This window comes from Cydia splendana, chromosome 11 (genome assembly GCF_910591565.1).
Source record: "Cydia splendana chromosome 11, ilCydSple1.2, whole genome shotgun sequence".
NCBI classification, from domain to species: Eukaryota; Metazoa; Arthropoda; class Insecta; order Lepidoptera; family Tortricidae; genus Cydia; species Cydia splendana.
Genome location: NC_085970.1, coordinates 6,175,300 through 6,199,009, shown reverse-complemented (window position 1 = coordinate 6,199,009; position 23,710 = coordinate 6,175,300). Strand labels below are relative to the sequence as shown.

At 36.9% G+C, this 23,710-nt stretch overlaps 2 protein-coding genes across 2 annotated transcripts in view; one reads left to right on the top strand and one right to left on the bottom strand.

The window, feature by feature from the left end:
* Positions 1-260: 260 nt before the first annotated feature.
* LOC134795107 (uncharacterized) lies at positions 261-2,111 on the bottom strand. The gene is made up of 2 exons (XM_063766939.1): positions 1,977-2,111; positions 261-751 (listed from the first exon to the last, which is right to left on the bottom strand). The coding sequence occupies exons 1-2, from the start codon at positions 2,107-2,109 to the stop codon at positions 261-263; spliced, it is 624 nt and encodes a 207-aa protein (XP_063623009.1). The 5' UTR covers positions 2,110-2,111.
* Positions 2,112-22,287: 20,176 nt separating this feature from the next.
* Positions 22,288-23,710, top strand: part of LOC134794749 (calpain-D) — a 31,044-nt gene continuing 29,621 nt past the window's right edge. The window contains exon 1 of the mRNA XM_063766530.1: positions 22,288-22,690. Coding sequence (XP_063622600.1) covers positions 22,449-22,690 — 242 coding nt within the window. The 5' untranslated portion in view covers positions 22,288-22,448. The remainder of the gene's footprint in view (positions 22,691-23,710) is intronic.

Genomic DNA, 23,710 nt, shown 5'->3' with positions numbered 1-23,710 from the left:
GATCTCCGTCATTCAACTTGTGCGGTGCGTAACTTACCATAGAAATAGTTCTACGGCACTACGGACCATATTTTCACGGGTTCTGATCGGATTCGGATCGGACGTAGTGCGAAACCGCTCTTAGGGCTGAATTAGACGGCGCGCGAACTCTCATGCGATTTTAGTTAGCGACAATGGGTTACGTCCAATTCAAACGACCGATCAAAACCCGCAATGTAATGAAACTTGCATGCGAGTTTGCACACCGTCTAAATCAGCCCTTAATCGCTAGAATATTCCACCTTAACGGCCGTTGCAACATCATTTTGTTCATCTATAAGAACCTGCTGTAATTTATTCCGCACCATCAACTTGCGATTTTTAGGCACATCTTTTAAAAATGGCCAAAGACTCATTAAAAACTGAGCATCATGATCATTTGGAGCAAAGCTTTCTTCAAACTGTTTTCTTTCTTCCGTTGAAACTCTTCTCCGTTTTACTGTGGATTTAAATTTATTTTCGCTGTGCGGGGACAGTGGGTCTGTGTTATTGCTTGCTTCTTCATCCAGGTTATTTTCTACAGAAACCTCAGATGCATCCGCTACGATATCTTTGTAGGATCTTATGGTTCCTTGTAGGAAAAGCAGACGTTTGAAATGCGGCCATTTTGGGTTAATTTCCGTGTCCGAAGCTTGGCCCGATTGTTGAAGTTTTTTGAGTTCTTTGGCAAACGTGTCCCGTAAAACCTTCCATCTTTTCTTCAGCTCGTCAACTGAAAAGTAATTAACAACGATATTATGTAATATATAAACTTTTCAATACAACAAGAAACGCTGGTGGCCGAGCGGTAAGAGCGTGCGACTTTCAAACCCCGGCTCGCAATTCGTTTTTCGGAACTTAGAAATATCATTTGATATTTACCAGTCGCTTTTCGGTAAAGGAAAACATCGTGAGGAAACCGGACTAATCTCAAAAAGGTACCTAGTTTACCCTCTGGGTTGGAACGTCAGATGGCAGTCGCTTTCGTAAAAACTAGTGCCTACGCCAATTCTCGGGATTAGTTGTCAAGCGGACACCAGGCTCCCATGAACCGTGGCAAAAATGCCGGGATAACGCTAGGAAGAAAGAATAAACATTTAAATACATAGAAAACACCCATAACATGACTCAGGAACAAATATCCGGGGGCCGATTTTTGAATTTCGATCGCTCGATTTCGTCACTCGAAAATCGGTGGAAAACGGCGAAATGCTGATTTTTGAAATACGAGCGATAGAAATTTGGAATCTAGTGGTATTGACCACTCGATTTCAATTCTATTTAGTAGAATTTAAATGCCAAGTCGTGGAGATATTATTGAACGAAATACACGAAATCGAGCGGTCGAAATTCAAAACCCGGCCCCCTGTGCTCATCACACAAATAAATGCCCTGGCTTACCGGGATTTGAACCCGAGACCATCGGCTTCATAGGCAAGGTCTACCCGCTATTACCTACTACTAGGCCAGACCAGTCGTCAGTAGGTAGTATAAGTAATGAATAATTCTAGAACTACCTACCTAATATGTACATATTATTATAAACAAATTCACGTAGTAATACAAAAATTAAATCGCAACGCCCTCCTTTTATAACGTTTTAAAGATAACTACCTATTACTGTTGTGGCGCATCTGACATTTAATAAACAAACAATCATCTGACAAAGATCACGAGACACGCAAATTAACATATCTAAATAAACTTATCGGTCTTATCGTCGGTTGCCAACTTGCCAACTACTTAGTAACAAATATACATCGTATCTCAATATCGACTCAGTACTGTGATACGAGGTTTCTAAAACTAGTAACAAACTCACAACCACGGATCCTATCTCAGTACTAGTGACAAACGTGAAACTCACAGCCTATCGTATCTCAGCATCGACACAGTACTGTGATACGAGGTTTCTAAAACTATTGACAAGAACAAAACTGATTGGTGGTTATACGCACCAGGTATTTTCATTTCTTCCGATATTTCTCGCCAAGCGTTCCTCTGGTGGTCTCGCGCGTGGTATCTCGCATCCCTCTGGTCCCACAGACACTTGTAGTCCTGAACCAAGTCGATAATTTTAACTACGTCCATTTTGTAAACAAAGTATTCACGTCGCGTCTTTATGCGCGTATACGGGCGACTGGCGGCGGCAGAGGAGAAGGGTGGTGCTCGGTCTCGCTCGCACTTGTATGCGTGATGCATGTTCGAGTGGATTCGGGATGCTTCGTGGGTTTCCGTAGGTAGTCGTGGTCATGCCACCTAGGTCGACGATAGGGTTTGAGGTTGACAGATCGTATTGTACGCGGAGTGTAGAGTTCGTACAGGAAGTTTAAATTAGCAAATTCCTAACATTGACTTAAGTACTTATATAATACTTCGTAAAGGGCCTTGGCCTTACGAACAGTAAGAAGCGGGGCAGTTCGTTGGTGTGCGAATGGCGTTGGTGCGCATGTTCGCTCGGCATTATATGAAAAGGCCTAAGTATCCTTACTTTTGAAATCTTTGATTCCTAAGCGTTATTTACACTCTTGTTTAATAGGTACCTGCGCCTAGAACTGTACACGCAAATAGTCTATGTCCTACCTACCTAAGTATACCGCGCTGTATAATCTAAGTGTGATATTTTAAATATACAAGCAGATTGATTTACATAAGCTGGAACCAATTTTATCTCTTAATTTCACACTTTCATAATGTTACTAATCTGAAATAGATGTCATTTACGATTCAAAATAAATTGTAGGTAGGTATTTAACCCTGGGCATGGGAGGCCTTGGTCACTTTTTTCCTTCATATATGGCATTAATATTTATATAGTACAGTCAGCGTCAGAGAAACGTGACCCCCCTGGTTTTAAAACTATAGCTCACACGGCAACGTCGAAACATTAGTTCAACATCGCCACAGCTGTATCAAGCATCATATTATTTCAAAAAGTCATTTTTCCCTTTTGTCTCCAACCGTTGTTGGGAATCGATCCTCGGACCTCACGGCTGTTATTAAGACTACATGTTCTTACATTAGTCCATCACTTATACCATTGAGCCACCGAACACATATTATTACTTGCGAAAATATGAATCACTATCGTCAAATCGTAAAGGTGGAAGTTACTTACTCGTATGTCGATGCGTCCTTGGGCCTATTTCTCGTACGTTACAAGTTCACAAGTCTACAAACTTACATTTAAAATTTCATTGTACAAGTGTGTTTTAATTCTGTTTCTCGTAGGAATTATTACTACAAGTGCTACAAGGCGGCTGTCTAAAGTTAGAAAATTGGTTTGTTTACTATGCAAAAAGGAAATGCAATGGCCATTATAAATGTTATCTTAATGTCAATGTCACTGTTATGCATCATAATCTTAATAAGAGGAAAATAAAATGGCTGACTTGTGTTTTCGGAATATACAAGCGTATAATAATACAAGTAGTAATGAAAAGCGTTTCTCAAAATTATCAATTACAAGTGTAAAATCAAACTCAGTTTCGTCAGTCACTCTATGAATGTTTACAAGCTTCAGGGTGGGTCAGTTTTTTTTATATAATACGGGTGAATTCGTTACAAAATTATTATGTTATTGGTCATTTACTGGTTCTTTCCCAATTATAATAATTTCATAGGAATGAGTTTACTGTTTTTTTTTTGGACAATAAAAGCTAAATTTAAATAATATTACTGATTTTAACGAAGTGCATTCAAAACTTACACGTTTGAGATCTTAAAAATGCAATGTCTTTTTTTATTTATTAATCGATTTTTACCAAAAACGCATATTAGCAGTTTATAGAGACCAAGGCCTGTTCACTTCCTAAGAAAGTTATGTCCCCAAATAATTGCGCATGTGTGCGCCTTAATCTTCTATGTGTGCGTTGGCCTCCGGGAAAAAGTTGCGAGTAATAAAAATAAAAACATTTTTCTACAGCAACATTGCTCCCAACTCTGATTTAAATTATCACGAATTTTATACAATATTAATCATAAAACGGGACTTAAAACGCTTAAAACTTAATTACATGCGATTAAGTTTTATAATGAATATTTGCTTCCAACTGTCTTTATCAATGTTCATAAAATATATGGAGGGTAGGTACGTCTACCCACCATAATAAAAAATATATTTGTCAATGACTCTGTCCAACTGCTGTGGTTAAAGTTCATAACGAAAATTTTATTTATTAACTCTTTAAATAATACATACAACGTGTACCGCTACGTACCACTTAAGACTAAGTCTGTACCTACATGGATTACAGCAATGCACATAGAAAATGTGCTAAATGCGGAGCAACGGCTGTTGAAGCAGCCAGAGTGAAATTTACAACTTTAGTGGGTTCAGAAGGAACCGAGTCATAACGCATCTGGAAAGCGTATTAATTAACCGTGAAGAAATGTATGAATACAAGTTGGAAATCTGTGTAAAATGCCGTATGTAAAGTGTAGTGTATCTGTGTGTAAAGTGTAATAGGTAGGCATGCCTAATGTTATTTGTATAAAAGGTACTGAAAACTTTGTGAATGCGCTTTATTAATGTCTATTTTTTTATTAAGTTGCCAGTTGCCAGTTTTCAGTGTATATTTTTATATGTAAAACATTTTTTAATAAATAATATATATAATGTTATAAACATAAACATGCCTTTTATTTAAATCAATTGATAATACCACAAACAAGGGGTAATATTTGCATCTTGCATATATTTCGTGATATGAAGATAACAAATATGTTTATCAACAGAATTACTACCTACCAATACCCGCCAGGCTAAACCGGTTGTCAACTTTAGTTCCATTGGTACACAAAGACGGCGCCACTAGTATAAACGTATAAACGGTTGGGGACATTTTTTTGTATGGAGTTACCGTTCTTCTCCTAGTGAGTATTATATTCTTTGATAGAGACTCCTCATTTTTTCTTGATAAGTCACAAGCTACAAGTATAAAGTACAGCTTTTGAGAAACGAAATTACTATTTTAGTATATAATATCTACTAGTGTTTGTCAACTTGTGAAACAACAACACTTGTGAAAACTCTTTTATCCCCGCTCTTGTAACAATTATACATTTACGTGAAACGGAAACTTGTAAAAAATATTGAAATACAAGCGTTACCATAGATACACACTTGTATTACAAGACTTGTAACGTATGAGAAATAGGCCCCTTGTCTTAGTCATAGATACTTAATATAGTCTTGTCTTTGTTTATTATTATTTCTCTACCCTCATATCCGAATCCGAAAGTGAATAATAACATCTTTAACTAAATATGTGTTTAGGTTGAATTTAGTATGAATATCCCGTTTCGCATTTTTTTAATTACAATTGAGTTTTAGGGTAACTTTGTAATAATTCGCATCCGCCGCAAATCATTACCGTTATCTTTACGTCTATTCTAGGTGTGCCGAAGTAGTAACCCTAGTAGCATTTTCGTTGGGGCCCACGGTGCCAACGGTAGGGAAAACGTTGGGATGAGGTTCGTTCCGTAGCCAACATTAATTTTGTATTGGCCCACCATCGCATTTACCAACATTCGCTGTGGCACAGATGCCCAACAATGGGCCTTTGTGTATTTTGGTACCGTTGGCTAAACAACGATAATATTCGTTGGCCCAATGATGACATATATCGCATTTACCAACATTGGCAGTGGGAGTGATGCCCAACAATGGGCCTTTGTGTATTTTGCTACCGTTCGCTAAACAACGATAACATTCGTTGGCCCAATGGTGACGAATACCGCATTTACCAACATTGGCTGTGGCACGGATGCCCAACAATGGGCCTTTGTGTATTTTGGTAACGTTGGCTAGTCAAGGATATCATCCGATGGCCCAATGATGACAAATATCGCATTTACCAACATTGGCTGTGGCACTGATACCCAACAATGGGCCTTTGTATATTTTGGTAACGTTGGCTAATCGACGATATTTTCCGATGGCCCAATGACGACAAATATCGCATTTACCAACATTGGCTGTAGCATTGATGCCCAACAATGGGCCTTTGTTTTTTTTGGTAACGTTGGCTAATCAACGATATCATCCGATGGCCCAATGACGACAAATATCACATTTACCAACATTGGCTGTAGCATTGATGCCCAACAATGGGCCTTTGTGTATTTTGGTAACGTTGGCTAATCAACGATATCATCCGATGGCCCAATGATGACAAATATCGCATTTACCAACATTGACTGTGGCACTGATGCCCAACAATGGGCCTTTGTTTATTTTGGTAACGTTGGCTAATCAACGATATCATACGATGGCCCAATGACGACAAATATCGCATTTACCAACATTGGCTGTAGCATTGAGGCCCAACAATGGGCCTTTGTGTATTTTGCTACCGTTCGCTAAACAACGATAACATTCGTTGGCCCAATGGTGACGAATACCGCATTTACCAACATTGGCTGTGGCACGGATGCCCAACAATGGGCCTTTGTGTATTTTGGTAACGTTGGCTAGTCAAAGATATCATCCGATGGCCCAATGATGACAAATATCGTATTTACCAACATTTGCTGTGGCACTGACGCCTAACAATGGGCCTTTGTGTATTTTGGTGCCGGTACTAAACAACGATAACATTCGTTGGCCCAGTGAGCACAAATGTCGCATTTACCAACATTGGCTGTGGTACTGATGCCCAACAATACCAGTTGAGTTTGCTTGTGGCGTCACTAGATGGCGTTACTGTCTCCAAACGTCGAAGTTATAGTTATTTTCTCGATTATTCCGGATATAATCATAATATTTTTTAAAAGTAACTTATAAATCTAATAGCTATAACTATAAAATTTATACATAAATTTAAAAAATTGTATTTTACCAACATTTTCTCAATTTAAATCTCAAAAAACATAAATCTCGCTTACGAAGTTTCGAAGTGCGGTTAGTATATATACAAATTAGAGTGTATAGTAAGTGTACTTGCTTCGGCAGTACATATACTAAAATTGGAACGATACAGAGAAGATTAACAACAACTGCTGCCTAGCCTAGGGCCTTCATGTGGATACAACCAATGCCTACCGTAGTGTAATTGTAATATTTATCAGCAAAGGCCCAACGTCGTATTACACAACCACTTACTTAACGTAGGGTAACTGTAGGACTCGTAAACAAAAGCCCATTACATAATTAGACTGTAGGCACACTATAAATTACACAACTATTTACCTACGGTAGTATTGTAAGAATCCTACACAAGGCCCAACGTTAAAGTTACAATGTTGGCCCTTTGTGGGACAAGCTGTGTTGGGCCTTCAACCTGGTGCACGACTACCTACCGACCTACCTGATTTGCATTGGGTAATTGTTGAATTTGCAAACAGAAGCACAACGAAAAAATTGCCCTTTTTTTATTTTTTTTGCAGTTGGCCCTACAGCAAGCCATACGGCCAAATGTAACAATTAACCAACCATCAAACAAATGTGTATAGGCCCAACCACGGCCCAACCAAAACCACCACCGTTGAATAATTGTATGATTTATTTAAATAGGCCCAACGAAAAAAATACTCTAATGGCCTTCTGTTGGGAATCTTCGGGAGGGCCTTTGTCGAGGGCCCTCCAGCAAATCGTACGGCCAAATGTAACAATTAACCAACCATCAAACAAATGTGTATAGGCCCAACCACGGCCCAACCAAAACCACCACCGTTGAATAATTGTATAATTTATTTAAATAGGCCCAACGAAAAAATTACTCTTATGGCCCTCTGTTGGGAATCTTCGGGAGGGCCTTTGTCGAGGGCCCTCCAGCAAATCGTACGGCCAAATATAACGGTTGCCCAACTAATACGTAAACAAAGGCCCAACAAAATCCCTACAAGAAAATGCTATTAGGGAACGTTGTTTTATACATATTATTCTCGACTTGTCCGAAAACTTGTGTCAACTGTGTTTTAAAATGGTTCGATTAAACTCTTTTATGAGATCGAAAATTGTAGTGCTTCGGGAACAAAACCAGAGTATTAAAAAAATTGCACGAGAAATGAATATAGCGGTGAGTTACTTAGAGTTTACTCCATTTCATTGGCCATGTTTTGTTAATAGACCTATTACGTTTAAATTGTGTTTTTTTATTTGCAGAGGAACACGGTTCGCAAATGGCTAAGGCGGTATGAAAGAACGGGTGACGTTAAAGAAGATCGGCAAGGCCCTCGTCCTTCTGCCTACACAGAGGAATCTCAGCGGCACCGTAGTATTGTGCAAATTCATACCGACGCTCCATTTACTACAACTCGCTCAACAGCTGAGACATTTGGGGTATCTCTTAGCACTGTCAGAAGACATTTGCACGCTGCCCAGATACACCATTATAAACCAGCAAAAAAAATAAGTTTGTCTAATAAGCATCGCGACGATCGTCTTAGTTTTGCCAAAAAATATGAGGATTTCGACTGGGAGAACCAGATCGTAATTTTTTCGGATGAAAAATGCTTCAAATCGGACAAAGATGGACGAAAAATTTTGTGGCGAAGGAGAGGGGAACGATATAACCCCAAAAACGTGCTAGACTTGAGAACAAGCGGAAGAATAACATTAGGTAAATAACTCATTCTACAACTTACTCAAATAACTCGTTTTGACTAGAAGTATAAATAAAATGTGGCTTTCCAGCATAGAAAGGTCCTTATGCTTTTTATCTGAATTTTGTTGAAATGAGGCACTTGAAGCACAAGGGTTTCTGTGGCGGAAAGCCACAAATATTTATGACGCATTTTAGGTGGTCCCTATTAATTAATCTCATATATTTCATCAATTTTTATACACATTTTGTTGTATAAGTATTACAATATATTGCTTTTTTCAGCGTATTTTGGGTGGATGTCGTCTATGGGTCCAGGTGAGCTCGTGGAAGTTGGAGGGCGGATGAACAGCAAACGATACCTGGAAATATTACGAGACGTGATGCTACCATCAGTTCGTGTCGCATACCCTGAAGGGCAAATCTTTTTTGTGCAAGACAATAGTGCAGTGCATCGCTCACGGATAGTCCAACAGTGGTTAGAATCTCAACCAGACATTACAGTTTTCGACTGGCCATCTAAGAGCCCTGACCTGAACCCAATTGAAAATTTATGGGGTCAAATGGTGCTCAACTGGGACCCCGATCAGGTCAAATCAAAACAAAACCTTGATGAAGAAGTCTATAGAACGTGGGAACTTATGAGGAATACTGACATATGCTCAAACTTGGTAGCTAGCATGAAAAGTAGGCTGAAAGAAATAGAAGAGAATAACGGTTACCCTCTCCGGTATTAGAAAAAAAATACAGCTAGTGAAAAATAGTGTAAGATTTGAATATATTGTTCTTTGATGGGCATGCAAAAGTTTTACTGATATTGTTCCAGATTATACCTTGTGTTTTTTTAGCATTACAAAAAGGGTGGAAGCTTAACGTGTCTTTACATTTAAAACACTTTTGAAACACAAAAAAATAAGTCATAGTAAATATGTTACAGTTATGTAGCAAGGACATATAGGTATTACATTATTTTGGTTTCATAAGTAATAGTTACTTTTTCTTAGAAGCGTTATTCTATAAAAAGACTTGTCAAAATTGTTAACCCTTTTTCTAATGCTAAAAACAAGGTATAGGTAGTAAGTGTTGTGTTTCCTAAAATTGTGGTAACGTGACAGGAGATGAATATTGTTATCGCTGGCCGATAACATGCTGTTTCTCTCTGAAACGTAGTTCATGGCTCGCAAGGTTAGAATATCTTCGCGTTTTATACATAACCATTATGTATCGAACCCAATATTTATATATAGTTATCTGTTATGCAACTGCATAACAGATATTAGTAACTACTAATCACGCGAGATTCGACATTCAAAATATATCCTGTCTGGACTTTCATGACTCAGTCATTCTGATGTTGTAAGGCAAAGACAACATACAGCCACTAGCCTATATTCAATAGACAGTATCCTAGGGATTTCCCCTCCGGTTCCCTTCCTATTACTTGCTATTACTTATTAAGACAGCTATATTCGCAGCCCATGTAACATACCACAATTTTAATTAACTCGCACTATAATATTGTTGTTTATTTACTATTAAAAGACAAATATGCTTACAATGCAGCTGTTATGCATAGTTATTTTAGTCACACTTTCTATTTTATAAATCGTATAGAAGTATAAAATAAAGAGTAGGTAAATTGACCGTGACGTCATTTTATAATGTTTCATATAAATTCCACAGCGGCAAATCGTTTTGACAGTTCGAAAAAAGAAACTGGTGTAATGACTTGTGCTTAACGTTAGTAAAATACCAATAAAATACAGTGTTTTTAAGATTGTTTTTATTTTAATTTTTCCTATTTCTACTATAATATTTGATATTACCCGTATTCAGTTTTCAATAGTTCTGAACTTAATAATACAGGTATGCTAACAAAGAAAAAACCAAAAAGATTCTAATTGCTTTGACCGGTCTCGAACCCGGTTTCTTAGGATCTTTAGTCCGCTTATGAAACCACACAGCTACGCAAACACTACGTGTGATGACGAAATTATTGTACAGTTTCTATACTGCTATTAGGGGGGTCACGTCTCTCTGACGCTGACTGTACCTAGTGTTTCTACTTAAAATAACATCAAAATATAAATAAAACCGGCCAAGTGCGAATCGGACTCGCCCACCGAGGGTTCCGTACTTTTTAGTATTTGTTGTTAATAGCGGCAACAGAAATACATCATCTGTGAAAATTTCAACAGTCTAGCTATCACGGTTCATGAGATTACAGCCTGGTGACAGGCAGACAGACGGACAGTGGAGTATTAGTTATAGGGTCCCGTTTTTACCCTAGGGTACGGAACCCTAAAAAAATATTTGTTTCCTAGTGTAATGTCACTACACCAAAACCGCATCCCTTAATTGATTTGCCAACATAAGTCCACCAAGGCCACTAGCGATCAATATGATGAAGGATACCTGGCATATCATGCATATTCAGGGAACAATTAGTTTGGACATCAATCTCTATCCGGACCATACGGCACAAATAAGCCCTTCACACTGTACGACACGATAAAATGTATAAAATTAGGGTCATTCTCTGAAAATATGTCTGCGGTTGTGTTTATAATTCGTTTTATTAGCATTAGAAAAAGACTACGCGATCTTGACGTGTCTTTTAATTGAAGAACGCTTTCTATAAATCAGTAACAGTAACTATTACTTGTGAAAGCAAAAGAATGTAATTAATCGTATATGATTCATGATTGTTGTATTTGCCGTGACTTATTTTTCAAGTGTTTTTCAACAAAAAGACACGTTAAGATTGTTTACCTTTTTTCTAATGCTAAAAAAACGAACTATAGTTGCCACGACTCTTTTCATACACTTTGGTCGCGGAAATTAGACCGCAGACATATTTTTTGAGAAGGACAGCCTAGCCTAGGGTCAGCGCGAACAGCGAATTGCGTTATCTTTGTTATACTTCCTGTATGTCTCATACTCCTATGCCTCTCCTGTCGAAACATGGCCCCTATGACAGTTCCTTCAAGTCTTTTTGTTTGGGCTTAATTAGAAAAATAATTGTAGAAAATGTGTTTTTACCGTATTTTTATTAATTAAGTCTTTCATTTAAATAAATAATGGTACAAAACTTCAAAGAAATCTTCATACCGATAGCCGATATCGTATCGTACAGTGTGAGGGCGCATTCAGGGCTGTCCACGCCAGGTGAATAGGGTTGGTAGTTGTCAAACTATGGAGAAGTTTATTTCCATGCTAGCGGGTAAAATAATATTTCGAGCAAAAGCCCGACGAGCTTCGAGCTGCTGCAGAACTCTGTGGCACGTACGCGTGATTGAGTCACCAGCGAGAAAAACTAGAACTAGGCCTTTCCAATTAATACTGAGCGAAGAAGATGAGGGATTTCTTCTGCGCTATTTATTTATTACAGGCCTTCGAAACACCATTTTGTTCAAATCGGGCGCAAATTAGCTAAAAACCGTAGTTTGGTATCAGTGGAAAACCCTACGTATAAAATGGTACAGGTAAATAATAATCCTGGTAAATAAAAATCTTTATGCGTAGTAAAACATTGATAGGTATTGATGATTTACACTCGCCATACAAAACCATTGAAGTCTAACACGCCATACAAAAAGCGTGTAAGGAGAAATGGGCCGTAAGCCTTCTCAAATGGGTTCCATCATTTAGAAGAATGTTTATAAAGAAATTTATGTAATAAACAACAATAATTACCCGATTTATACTGTTTCCGATATCCTAAATACTTCCAGTTTTTCCCTGTCTGGGTCGGAAAAGTTGTCGTGACATCTTTGAAGCAAGCGTCCATAGGCTACGGTGAGCCCTTTGCACCAGTCGGGCATCACGCTTGTTTACCGCATTTGTATTACAAAAAGAGAAAAACATAAAAAATGCATTAGCAATTTTCTATTCTCATCGAAACTAATCCATTTTATTTTTCGCACTCCCGATTATCACCTGTAGATTGTTTGTATATATAGACCATCCAATTTTGTACCCTAAACCTTGAGTAAGAAGGTATAAATCAGCAAGTAGAGAATTAAGTTTTTCTCTTTTGATCCCTTGTGTGAAGCATTTTCCTATTGTTGATGGTTTTATACGTTTCAATGACAGAACAAAGAGGAACGTTATTTTTTATTTAGAAGTTTCGCTTTGATACGGGCAAATACGGGTTATTTTAGCAATTTCGTACGTATTGCCTTCAAGGCTTTCTTTGGAGTGTTAAATAATCCGCTCATTTTAGGATTCCGTAGGCAAATGGTAAAAACACCTTATTGAAGTGGCCGCATGGCTCTTGCTAAAGAAGCTACCAACGTTTTCTCTGCCCCATTAAATCCTTTTAGAGTTAGACCAAGAAAATTCTGTAGCGATTTTGATAGCCCATGCAGTGCAAGTGTTATTTTAAACGTAAACTTCTTTGAAATTATGACGTAAATATAACATTTGCACTACGTGGGCTATCAAAATCGCTGCAGACTTTTCTTGATCTAACTCTATCATTTACTTTTAAAGTTTTTACTAAGCTCGTAGCGACATCTACCGTACTTAACGTTTAACCAATTCCATTAAGTCATACAAATGTGAGAATGTGACCTTGAATTACGACAATCAAATCATTTTGTAATTTTCCAGCTGTTTCTAAAGGAATACAACTTTACATGTTGTTTCAATTGAATCCTCTTGTAGAAAACTTAGAGACTGCAACTCCAATGTAACATCATTTAAGGTCCTATTTTGTGTATCAACAAAATTAGGTACTTAAACTGGATATTCAGCTTCAATAAAAATCCTTGGCTTGGACTGGTATTTCAGTGGCTAATAAGAGTAATAAGATATCAAGCATGCCTACTTATATTATTTGCTTAACTACTTACAAAAACTCATTATTCACTGATGATTTGTGAGCAATGAAATCTGCTGCAGACGGATTGATATCAGAATCAGCACCAATTTACGATACTGTTCGCAAATAGGATCATAAATCTGGTTTAAATGCAACATCAAGGATTTAAGCGTCGGCTCCACTGCGACCTATGCTATTGGAAGCTAAAAATATGTATAAGTATGTATATATTTCTATTATGTTACACAACACAAAGCCGTCTTAAACTATGCTGAGGCAAGGACCCCAGCGTAGTTTAAAATGGCCTTGTCCAAGGGGGGCACATAAGAAATTGGGGCCCTTTTGGAAAGTAAAGAAAGCGAATTAAACTAACATTTTTCTACTATGTTCTTTTATTTATTATGACCTATGGGTAATCAAATATACCTATTACTGTCGGTCTTTGGAGGTTGGAGGTCCCTGGCCCCCACGGGCACGGGCCCCGTGTGACCTTATGGTAAAGACGGTTATGATTTTACTCAAACATGCTCAGCAATGGAAAACATCGAAACAATCCCTAAATGTAAGTTCTAGTTTTCTCTTTGGGTTAAAAGGTATTATATGACAATTCATTTCATAAAAAAATATGCCAGCACCACTTTTGGATTAGGTTGCCAAGCATACACAAGGATGCCTTTACGAACATAAAACACAAAAAGCAGGAAAACCTGATAATGTAGGTCATACGCATTGCTTTACAGTTTTGTAAGTATTGTTTGAGATGAAAATATGTATTAGAATCATGCAGTCCTGCGTAAACTATGTATGTATGTATGTATGTCACTTTATTGGACATAAACACGTTTACATAAAACGGACAAAAACAAAAACATAAAAATGTTATGTACAAAGGCGAACTTATCCCTACCAAACAAAATACCAAACCAAACCTCAGGGAGCAATGGTTTAAGCCTTAAGCTAAGCAGCAAGCAATTAAACAAAAGAAACGGGTTATTTTTTCAAGATACTGTTCTAATTCTTCAACCGAATCGCAAACAAAACACTTCCATTATTGAAAAAGAGCAAATGCATAAATGTTGCACTAGACACTAATTAACATACGAATGCAGTTTCCTATTCTCACATTGTTGGATGAATCAAACAAAGCGCGAATTCTACGTTTTCAACCGCTGCTTCCTTCCGCTTCTCAATTACGCGACCAAAAAGCGGCACAATTTCATCCCATTCACTCTTATGAGCGGTTTCATGTTGATTATAAAGCAAGTTTCAGTTTAAAAAAAATAAAGTTTTATATTAAGCACTAGCTGAGGTACCCGGCTTCGCTCAGGGAGCTGACATGAGAATTATGTGGTGGTTGTAATAAAAGGATAAACTTTAAAACATATTTAGGTATTTTTTTTCTAACTACTATACGAATACCTACTTCTATGTACATTTTTTTATTTCCAACTCGAGGGCAACCTACGTATAGTTGACCGTGAGAAAAGCATAGGGAATATATAATAACTGGAAGTGTTTGTCGAAAATCTCCAGAGAGTATGAAGGCTTCGAATAGTCCACAATGTTCTAGAATATTCCACAACATTTGAGTGTGTTCTGGAACACTCCACAATGATCTGGGATCCTGGATTCTAGGCTATATTTATGGATATTTGATAACATTCCAGGATATTCCGGAATGTTCTCGAACATTCGAACCTCACAACTGTCTTGCTTTAAATATATATACCCCTATCAATAGGTACCTCCAACCCTATAAAAAAGGCCGAATGGTCCAGAATATTCCACATTTGAAAGTGTTCCGGAATGTTCCACAATGATCTAGAATGTTCTCGAATACTCGACAACATTCCAGAATGTTCTGTAGCTCCACCCATACAAAAAGGCTTCGAATGGGCCACAATGTTCCAGAATATTCCACAACATTCGAGAGTGTACTGGAATATTCCACAATGATCTGGGATGTTCTCAAACATTCGACAACATTCCAGAAAGTTCTGAAATATTGAAGAATAAATCTAATACTCTCGAATGATCTTGACTATTCTAGAAATGTCTAGAGGGTAAAATTATCTTCCAAAACACGCTATTCAGGTAAAAACGGGAATCTTCTGCGTGGAAAGACAAAAAAGGCTTCAAAAAGGCCACAATGTTCTAGAACATTCCACAACATTTGAGTGTGTTCTGGAACGTTCCATAATGATCTAATCCTGGATTCTAGGCTATTTCCGAATATTTGACAACATTCCAGAATATTCCGGAATGTTCTTGATCATTCGAACCTCACGACGTTACCACAATAGGTAGCTATGATCCTACAAAAACCTTCGAATGGTCCAGAATATTCCATAACATTCGAAAGTGTTCTGGAATATTCCACAATGATCTGGAATGTTCTCGAATATTCGACAACATTCCAGAATGTTCTGAAATGTTGTGGGATTATCTCGAATATTCTGGACTGTTCTAGAAATGTCTAGCCTCCGAGACCCGAGACGGCTTCGAATGTTCCAGAATATTTCACAACATTCGAAAGTGTTCTGGAATGTTCACATTGATCTAGAATGTTCTCGAATATTCGCCAACATTCCACAATGTTCTGATACCTATGCTGTGGAATGTTCTCGAATACTCTCAAATGGTCTGGACTGTTCTAGAAATATCTTGCCTCCGAGACCCGAGACACCTCACCAGGTACAATTTTTGTAGGTATATATTTCACGATCTATTCTGAACTTTCCTTCATTAAGTTAAGGTTCAAAATTCAAAAACAAAAACAACTTCTTCTGGGTCTCAGAGGGCGAAACTTTCAGCCCTTATATCTTCAAAAGCACACCCTTCAGGTAAAAACGGAAAACTTCTTCATGGATGGGAGATAGAGGGCTACCACCCCATATAGCTTCCTTGATCGTATCGGGACTCATTTCTGAGTTTTAGCGGCACGCACATTGTACACTTTCTTTTATTATATATATTGAATGTTGATTATATAAAATTAAAGTATTAACATAATAATGTGTATTACTGTCTTATAAATATATGGACCTTAAAAATGAGAGCAATCAACAGCATTTATTTGTCAGTCTGCTACACCATTTGAATTCTATTTATAATTATAATTACTTCCGGTAGGTACTTTAAATTAAGTTTGTTTTACGACAGAACTTTTTAATGCAGTTTATTTTAACTCAATAATTGAAAAGGTTGACTTTTACCCATACTGACCCCATTTAAGGCTGACATTGCGTTCTTTCGAGGCGCACTTTAATACACTGTATGTAAGTCTAACGGTCAAGAATTTGCTAATTTAAAATACCCGTGGCTTCAGTAGGCACAGTCAGCATTCTCTAATAACTGCACAAAAAGAGACAATAAGTCTCTATATGCAGAACAATGAGACTTATGAGACTGAAAAATAGGTACTTTTGAACACGAACTGTAGAAATATGTCTTTAATAGAAAGAGTACTACACGGTGGCAGATACCATCGCCCACACTGCTAGCTGTACATCGGTGGACCTTATGCCTTTTGCGATAAGGTCCACCGATGTACAGTTAGGAGTGTTGCTGTTTGTATCTTGGGCGCGTGGTTTCGTCCGCCATTATTGATGCTGACTTTACTATTTAAATAAGTTTTTTTTCTATTATCAGTAAGGTGTGAAAGTTTTTTTATTCTAAATACAAAACAGTAGCTTACACTGGACTCAAACCCGCGCCCTGGCGGTGACAGCGTGTAATTTACATGTAGCGTCTGCGGGCAAGCGCCTCTTCAGCTGGACAGTCGTTACACCAAGGCCTATTGACTTCCTTGAAACGATGTGACCCTTCAAAATTGTGCATGTGTTGTCCGTTCCCAGACGAGATTGCCAGTAATTAACATCAAAATATTTTACTACAGCAACATTGCTAGAACTGGCTTTGTCTATAGATGCGATTTCTAGGAACAAATCAAATTATTTTGATTTGTATTTTATGAAGTAGTCATATGTAAATTATTATTTATTTTTTGATATATGTATATTATTATCTATTATATTTCAGTTTTTCTTTGTCTATGTTCATAAAATCTACGAAGGGTAGACGTGCCTCTACCCTCCTTGATAAAATAAAAAAAAATCTTTGTCAATTGGCCTCTTTGATAGGCCTTGATTTGGGTCTGGCCGGTAAGAACATAGACAAGATAAAAGTCTGTAATGTCAATGCTGTCATTTAAGTCATTTAATGCAAAAATATAAATTTTCATATAAAACGATTTATTCACTTGAAATATATTTATTTACCTATTAATTTTGAAAATAAAATCTATTCATATGTACGAGCAACATATCTAAATGCGTCTTCGCACAGACTTAGTTAAATTTAAACCGTTGTCTCTCTTCCTTCCTTGCTGTATGTATCCGGCAATGGCGACTTTATCAACAATTCTTATCCGGATTATGGAAAGCCCTAATGTGTGTGTGGAAACCGTTGTAGTAAATCAGAAACAGCGATAATTTCAAGGTAAGATATATATTAATCTTTAAATAAAAATGAGCGTGCTAATTACCAAATTCAAATATAATAATTTAATCTTACTATCCCCGTAAGTCCCGCGGACGCGTCCGAAATTATAATCAAAATTCAACATAGATGTAAAACCCCACAGTGTTTAAGCTGGTAACCCTAGGAATTAGCGACGTTAGTAATTAGGAAGATAGATTATATTGTTTAATTTTTTGACTATTTTGTTTTAGAAAGTGAATCAGCAGATGGCTTGAGCGTGAGATAATAATATAATCCTGGGCCGTCATATGATTTCTTGGAAAAAGCTCAGAAGGGCACGTATCTGCCGCATATCCAAACTAGTTTCCCGGTGACCAAGAACGCTGCGCGGAGCTGTGAAGCAGAAAATGTCCGATAACCGGATAGATGTAATAACAACTTGTAACCATTTGCCATATCAGTGTATGTATTCATATGTATTATGAAAATATTTATATCTTAATAATACGTAACTTTTTGTTACCTTTTATATTTCACGAATTTCTGAATATAGTACCTAATCATTATCTTTTAACGTATTTTTTTACTTATTTGTGAAATGCTAATTTAAGAGCCCAACAACGTGCACACTAGCGCCACTGCTAAATAATCGTGATTATTTAAATTTAACGACATGTATTTAAAAAAGGGGCCGCTACGGACTGTATTGTGTATTTAGGTACCTTTTGAATACATCAAACTAGATTTTATGTTGCTGGATTCGTCGATCTATGAGCTCAAAACAAAAACGGCCGTTTTAACTTTGGACGGGTAGATTGACGAATCCAATAACATAAAAACTAGTTTATTGTATTCAGCAGTGGCGCTAGTGTGCACGTTGATGGGCTCTTAAAAACCTGACCCCAACAAAAAATAAAAAAATACAAAAAGAAATTCCCTCTCTGGGATTCGAACCCAGGACCATTAGCTTCCTGAACTGGATTACTGCCAATACCCGCTAGGCTAAACGGGTTGTCAATTCTAATTACAATGGTATCCCACCAGAGCGCTAGTAGTATAAACGAACTTTTGAAAGGGACATTTTTTTGTATGGAGTTATCGTTCTTCTCCTAGTGAGTATTATATTCTTTGCGTTACACGCTCGATTTGTGGCGGCTTGAAGAGTGACAAAGAGTGACTAAGTAAATATGGTGTTATATTAACTAACTAATAATTGCTAATGTAGAGTCCTATACGTATATAAATATACGAGTAAATGATGATAATAATACAATATATATTTAATTAAGGAGAATGGTCAAGAATTTGATAATTTAAAATACCCGGGACTTTAATAGGTACTATGTTATTAGGCTTTTTTTTCTATTATCATTCTTCCTATTACTTTTTTCTAAAATAACCTAGGTAGTGCCATAATTTAATTAGATTACAAACAGCAACACTTGAGACAACACTCCTAACTGTACATTGGTGCACCTTATTACAAAAGGCGTAAGGTCCACATATGTACAGTTAACAGTGTGGACGATGGTACATAATACCTCATTTATTATAAAAAAAAGGATTAATGGAATAAGGTTATCGTAATAACACAGAATAAATAATAGTACTGCCGTACAGCAAGGAAACTTCCTACAAAACCGAAGATTGACAGCGATTCAGGGTCGAATCATGATATCCCTTTCTAATATATGGCACTATCCCTTTCGGCTATTTAGGGTTGTCAAAATTCAAGTGATTATCTTATCTGTGGTCGTGCACGCAAATGGAAGCCAAGTGGTGCCAACCCTAATAATTGCTCGGAGCAATGCTGAGCCGAGCGGAGCCGAGTTTGGCCGAAGTCAGGAGTTTCGCACCCCTGGTAATAATTTGATTTGATTGATGCAATTTATCTGCGACGTTTATGCCTCATATTGCCCACAGATGAATTATTAATGTCTACATACAGATTCGGCTGCAGTGATTCGCTATTAAAATGGAAGGTGAATAGGGAATATTAGGCAAAGCTCTGCGTAGATGGCACCTTTGTGGCACATACAGTAAACAAACCACATTGACACATGGCCTACCGCGAAACAAGAAAATAGAAATTTCGTTATCTAATCTCTCTATCACTCTTGCATATTCGAGCGATAAAGAGGCAGATAACTAAATTTCGATTTTCGCGTTTACCGGTCTGCCCTTGTTAACAAACCGCCTTGATGCATCAATGTCATATTTTATTGTCTGTGAAAACTTGTCAAAAAACAGTTTAAGGCACAGTATGTATAAGTTAGTCTATGAATTTACTGCTGCACTCTGGCGGCAGAACATTGCAGTAATATCCCCTATTGGAAATACATATATTTTTTATTCAGTGCGTTTCATGTTTGCAATATACTTACCTAAAAATAATAAAAAGCCACCATCGCCCACACTCTTAACTGTACATCGGTGGATCTTATGCCATTTGTAATAAGGTCCACTAATGTTTGTAAGGTCACTGTGGCGAAGTCCGGCATACTTTATTTTTTTTTGACTTTGGAGTGATCTAGTTCCGTTAATTATTCACCTATGTTACTGCTTGTAATCGCATACGATGAAGAATTTAATAATTAATAGTTTAGCCTTAGTGACAGATCATTTCAAGCACAAATTAAGCAAAAACAATGACATTTTTTAAAATTCGGCGAGTAGACGGACTTCCCGTGCAGTTTAAGGGAAGTCCGTCTAGTTATGATATCAGCCAATCTATGGGTGTGTATATGTTCGTAGTCAAATTCCTAAAAAGAACGGATCAAGACAATGAAAAGTGTATTTTAAACTTTTCAATATACGGTTCAGATTCGAAATAAACACCATTTTTCTAAAACAAAGGCAAGTCCGGCAAATATACTATCAAGATGGGGTGGTAAACCTTTTTTGGAAAATATTTAAACATAATTATTTTTTTGATTTCTGAAATAAAAGATCAATAGTAATTTTAAAATGAATTTTAATCGTTTCTTTTAATTTACTGAGATCAAAATTTAATAAAGTAACATCATGTACAAAGTCAGGAGGATTTTTTGATACCTTATCAAATGGTTATAATATTAAAGTCGCAAAAACAGTTGGTAATCTCTGATTTAACGAAAGTCCGGCATATGACGGACTTGCCTTGAACATAATAGACGGACTTTCCAACTTAGTCAAATTTTAATATGATAAATTGTGGAACGTATAATTACAAAACTAAGCTAATTTCTGATATTTTAAAAATAGAATAAAGACAACTGGTTCTTATGCTACCTACGTAGTTACTTTCTGATGCACAATATTTTCAAAAACTATTTTTTTTTTTTTAAATTTCGAACGGTTGTCGCACTATGACTTTGAGTTCAAAACACGAAATGACTTGTTGAGGCGGATTGCTCTGAAGTTGGTTGTCACAGCGCCATCTGTTTTACAGTGACGGAACTAGCGTGAAAAACTGGTTACTCGACTGGACTCCAAAGTCGCATACGCCTTCAAATTCAAAAGTTATAACGTGTTGACGGACTTGCCTTGTAGACGGACTTGGCCACAGTGACCTTACCTATGTATTTTTTACTTCCTGCCTTTTACTAGTGGCAGATGTCCTACCATACAGGTAAATTTAATTTATAACCACGTTTAGAAAAAACCGGCCAAGTGCGAGTCGGACTCGCGCACTAAGGGTTCCGTACCATTACGCAAAAAACGGTAAAAAATCATGTTTGTTGTATGGGAGCCCCAATATTTATTTTATTTTGTTTTTACTATTTGTTGTTATAGCGGCAACAGTAATACATCATCTGTGAAAATTTCAACATGTCTATACGGTTCATGAGATACAGCCTGGTGACAGACAGACGGACGGATAGACGGACAGCGGATTCTTAGTAATAGGGGCCCTTTGGTTTGGGTACGGAACCTTAAAAAACGTAATGTATTGTATGTGACTTCATATTATATGCACAAGATATGGTGCAAAGAATTTAGTTGATGATGAAGCGGAGGAGGTCAAAAATGTTGCGCCATCTATGATGAGGACGATGAGGATTTACTGGTATAAATAATGTCTTGTATGAATGGACTCTACCGAGTCTATGCTAATTATTTACCTACGTATAATAATAATAATTTTCTGATGATCATTTTGGTACTTACTGATGATATAACAAACTTTGTGAAATAATTATTTCACGTTTAAATTGAATATCGCTTGTGCTGCCCTCTTTGTATTTATAACAACAACAGCAAGCAGGTACGTTGCAAACTGCAAACCTCTCCAATAGATGGCGACGTGTAGCTGTTGTCACCTTATAAATATAATAATATTCCGTAATTCAAAAAATATTTTATATTCTTATATAAAATTGTAAGAAATATTTCTTAAATCACATGACACTGTAATTTACAGAAGTATAAAACAAATACTGGAGTTGGCATAATGTAACCGGCAACACCTTTCAATGCCAGCTTATAAAAAAGTTATACACAAACATGGTGGATCAGCTGTTTTCATATTTCTCGGGCCGCATTTTGTTTTTATAAACCGCGTATTGTTATGGTGCCATAGCCATGTGTGAATTAAAATGGGTTCTATCGCATCGGTGCTGCAATGGCATTGTCAGACGTGCGGCCAGATCAACCCAACCGAGAGTGTAAAGTGTTTAAAATGTTCCACCAAACGGGTCTCAAGTCATGACAGTGAAGATTCTAAACGCTATTATACAAAAGATTCCTCCTCAGAGCATACGATTCGAACAGAAAAAAGCGAAGGAACAACTCCAGGATCGGAAGCCATCGCTATACCATCGACCTCTAATATCAATAGGTAAGAAAATTTGTTTATGTATTGACTGGTAGGTTTTCATTGTTGGTAATGTCAGTCCGGTATCGATTTTTCTTGACCCGTATTTTAAGGTTATATTTCTATTGTATTTAATTGTTGGAAGGTTTAATCGGAAGTTCATTAGCTTAATTACCATTCGACAATGCTTTTCGTACTGGTGTATGTCATGATTATTAAAAATTTGTCGGTTGTTCCACCATGGATACTGCATTGATTGGTAGGTATAATGATCGTATCATTTGTGGTACCTACTGTAGCTTTTGATCGTGCTTTGTTTGACTGAAATATCGAGTAAACAAAGGAACTGAAGATGTGGCGTACAGTAATTAATTGCTTTCTTCAGTGTATACATAAAATAATACTTTTTAGTTTTGATAGACTCATGTTTAATCAACCTAAATTTTAATATTCTTAGCAAAAAACTTTAAAGCATTAAGTTGTTTTTATAAAATTATCTTTAAATTTGGTTCCTTGACTAGTTTTGCTTATTGAGTATAAACAGGAGCCCTAAAACTGGATCAAACATTGTATAGTACATATATAGGTGAGCTATATTATTCTTTTTTTTTCTGAATCCTTTTTCACTTGCTTAGCGAAATAAAACAGTAAAACTAGGTATATTTTTATGTATCTTGCACATTGTTGATAGTCCTTAAGGTCCAGTAAGTTTGTGTTCTACTCTCACTAAGCACTAGATGGAATTATGTTCATACGGAGGCTCAAGAACTGGCTAATAATTGTAGGAACAAGCAGGCAACTGTTGAAATTTATAATTTTAAAAGAAGACCACATTTGTATGTACAAAGTTATACAAATAAAAAAAATTGAATTGTTTCTAGCTTCTGCCTGCAACTTCATCTGCATACAATGATGTTTTCTGTAATACAATCTATCTTATGTCCTTCTCTGGGATCTCCATACCTAATTTCATCTAAGGACAGACAGTCAGAGTTTCTCATTTATAATATTGCTGAATCCTATGCCGAGTCAGGCAACACTATG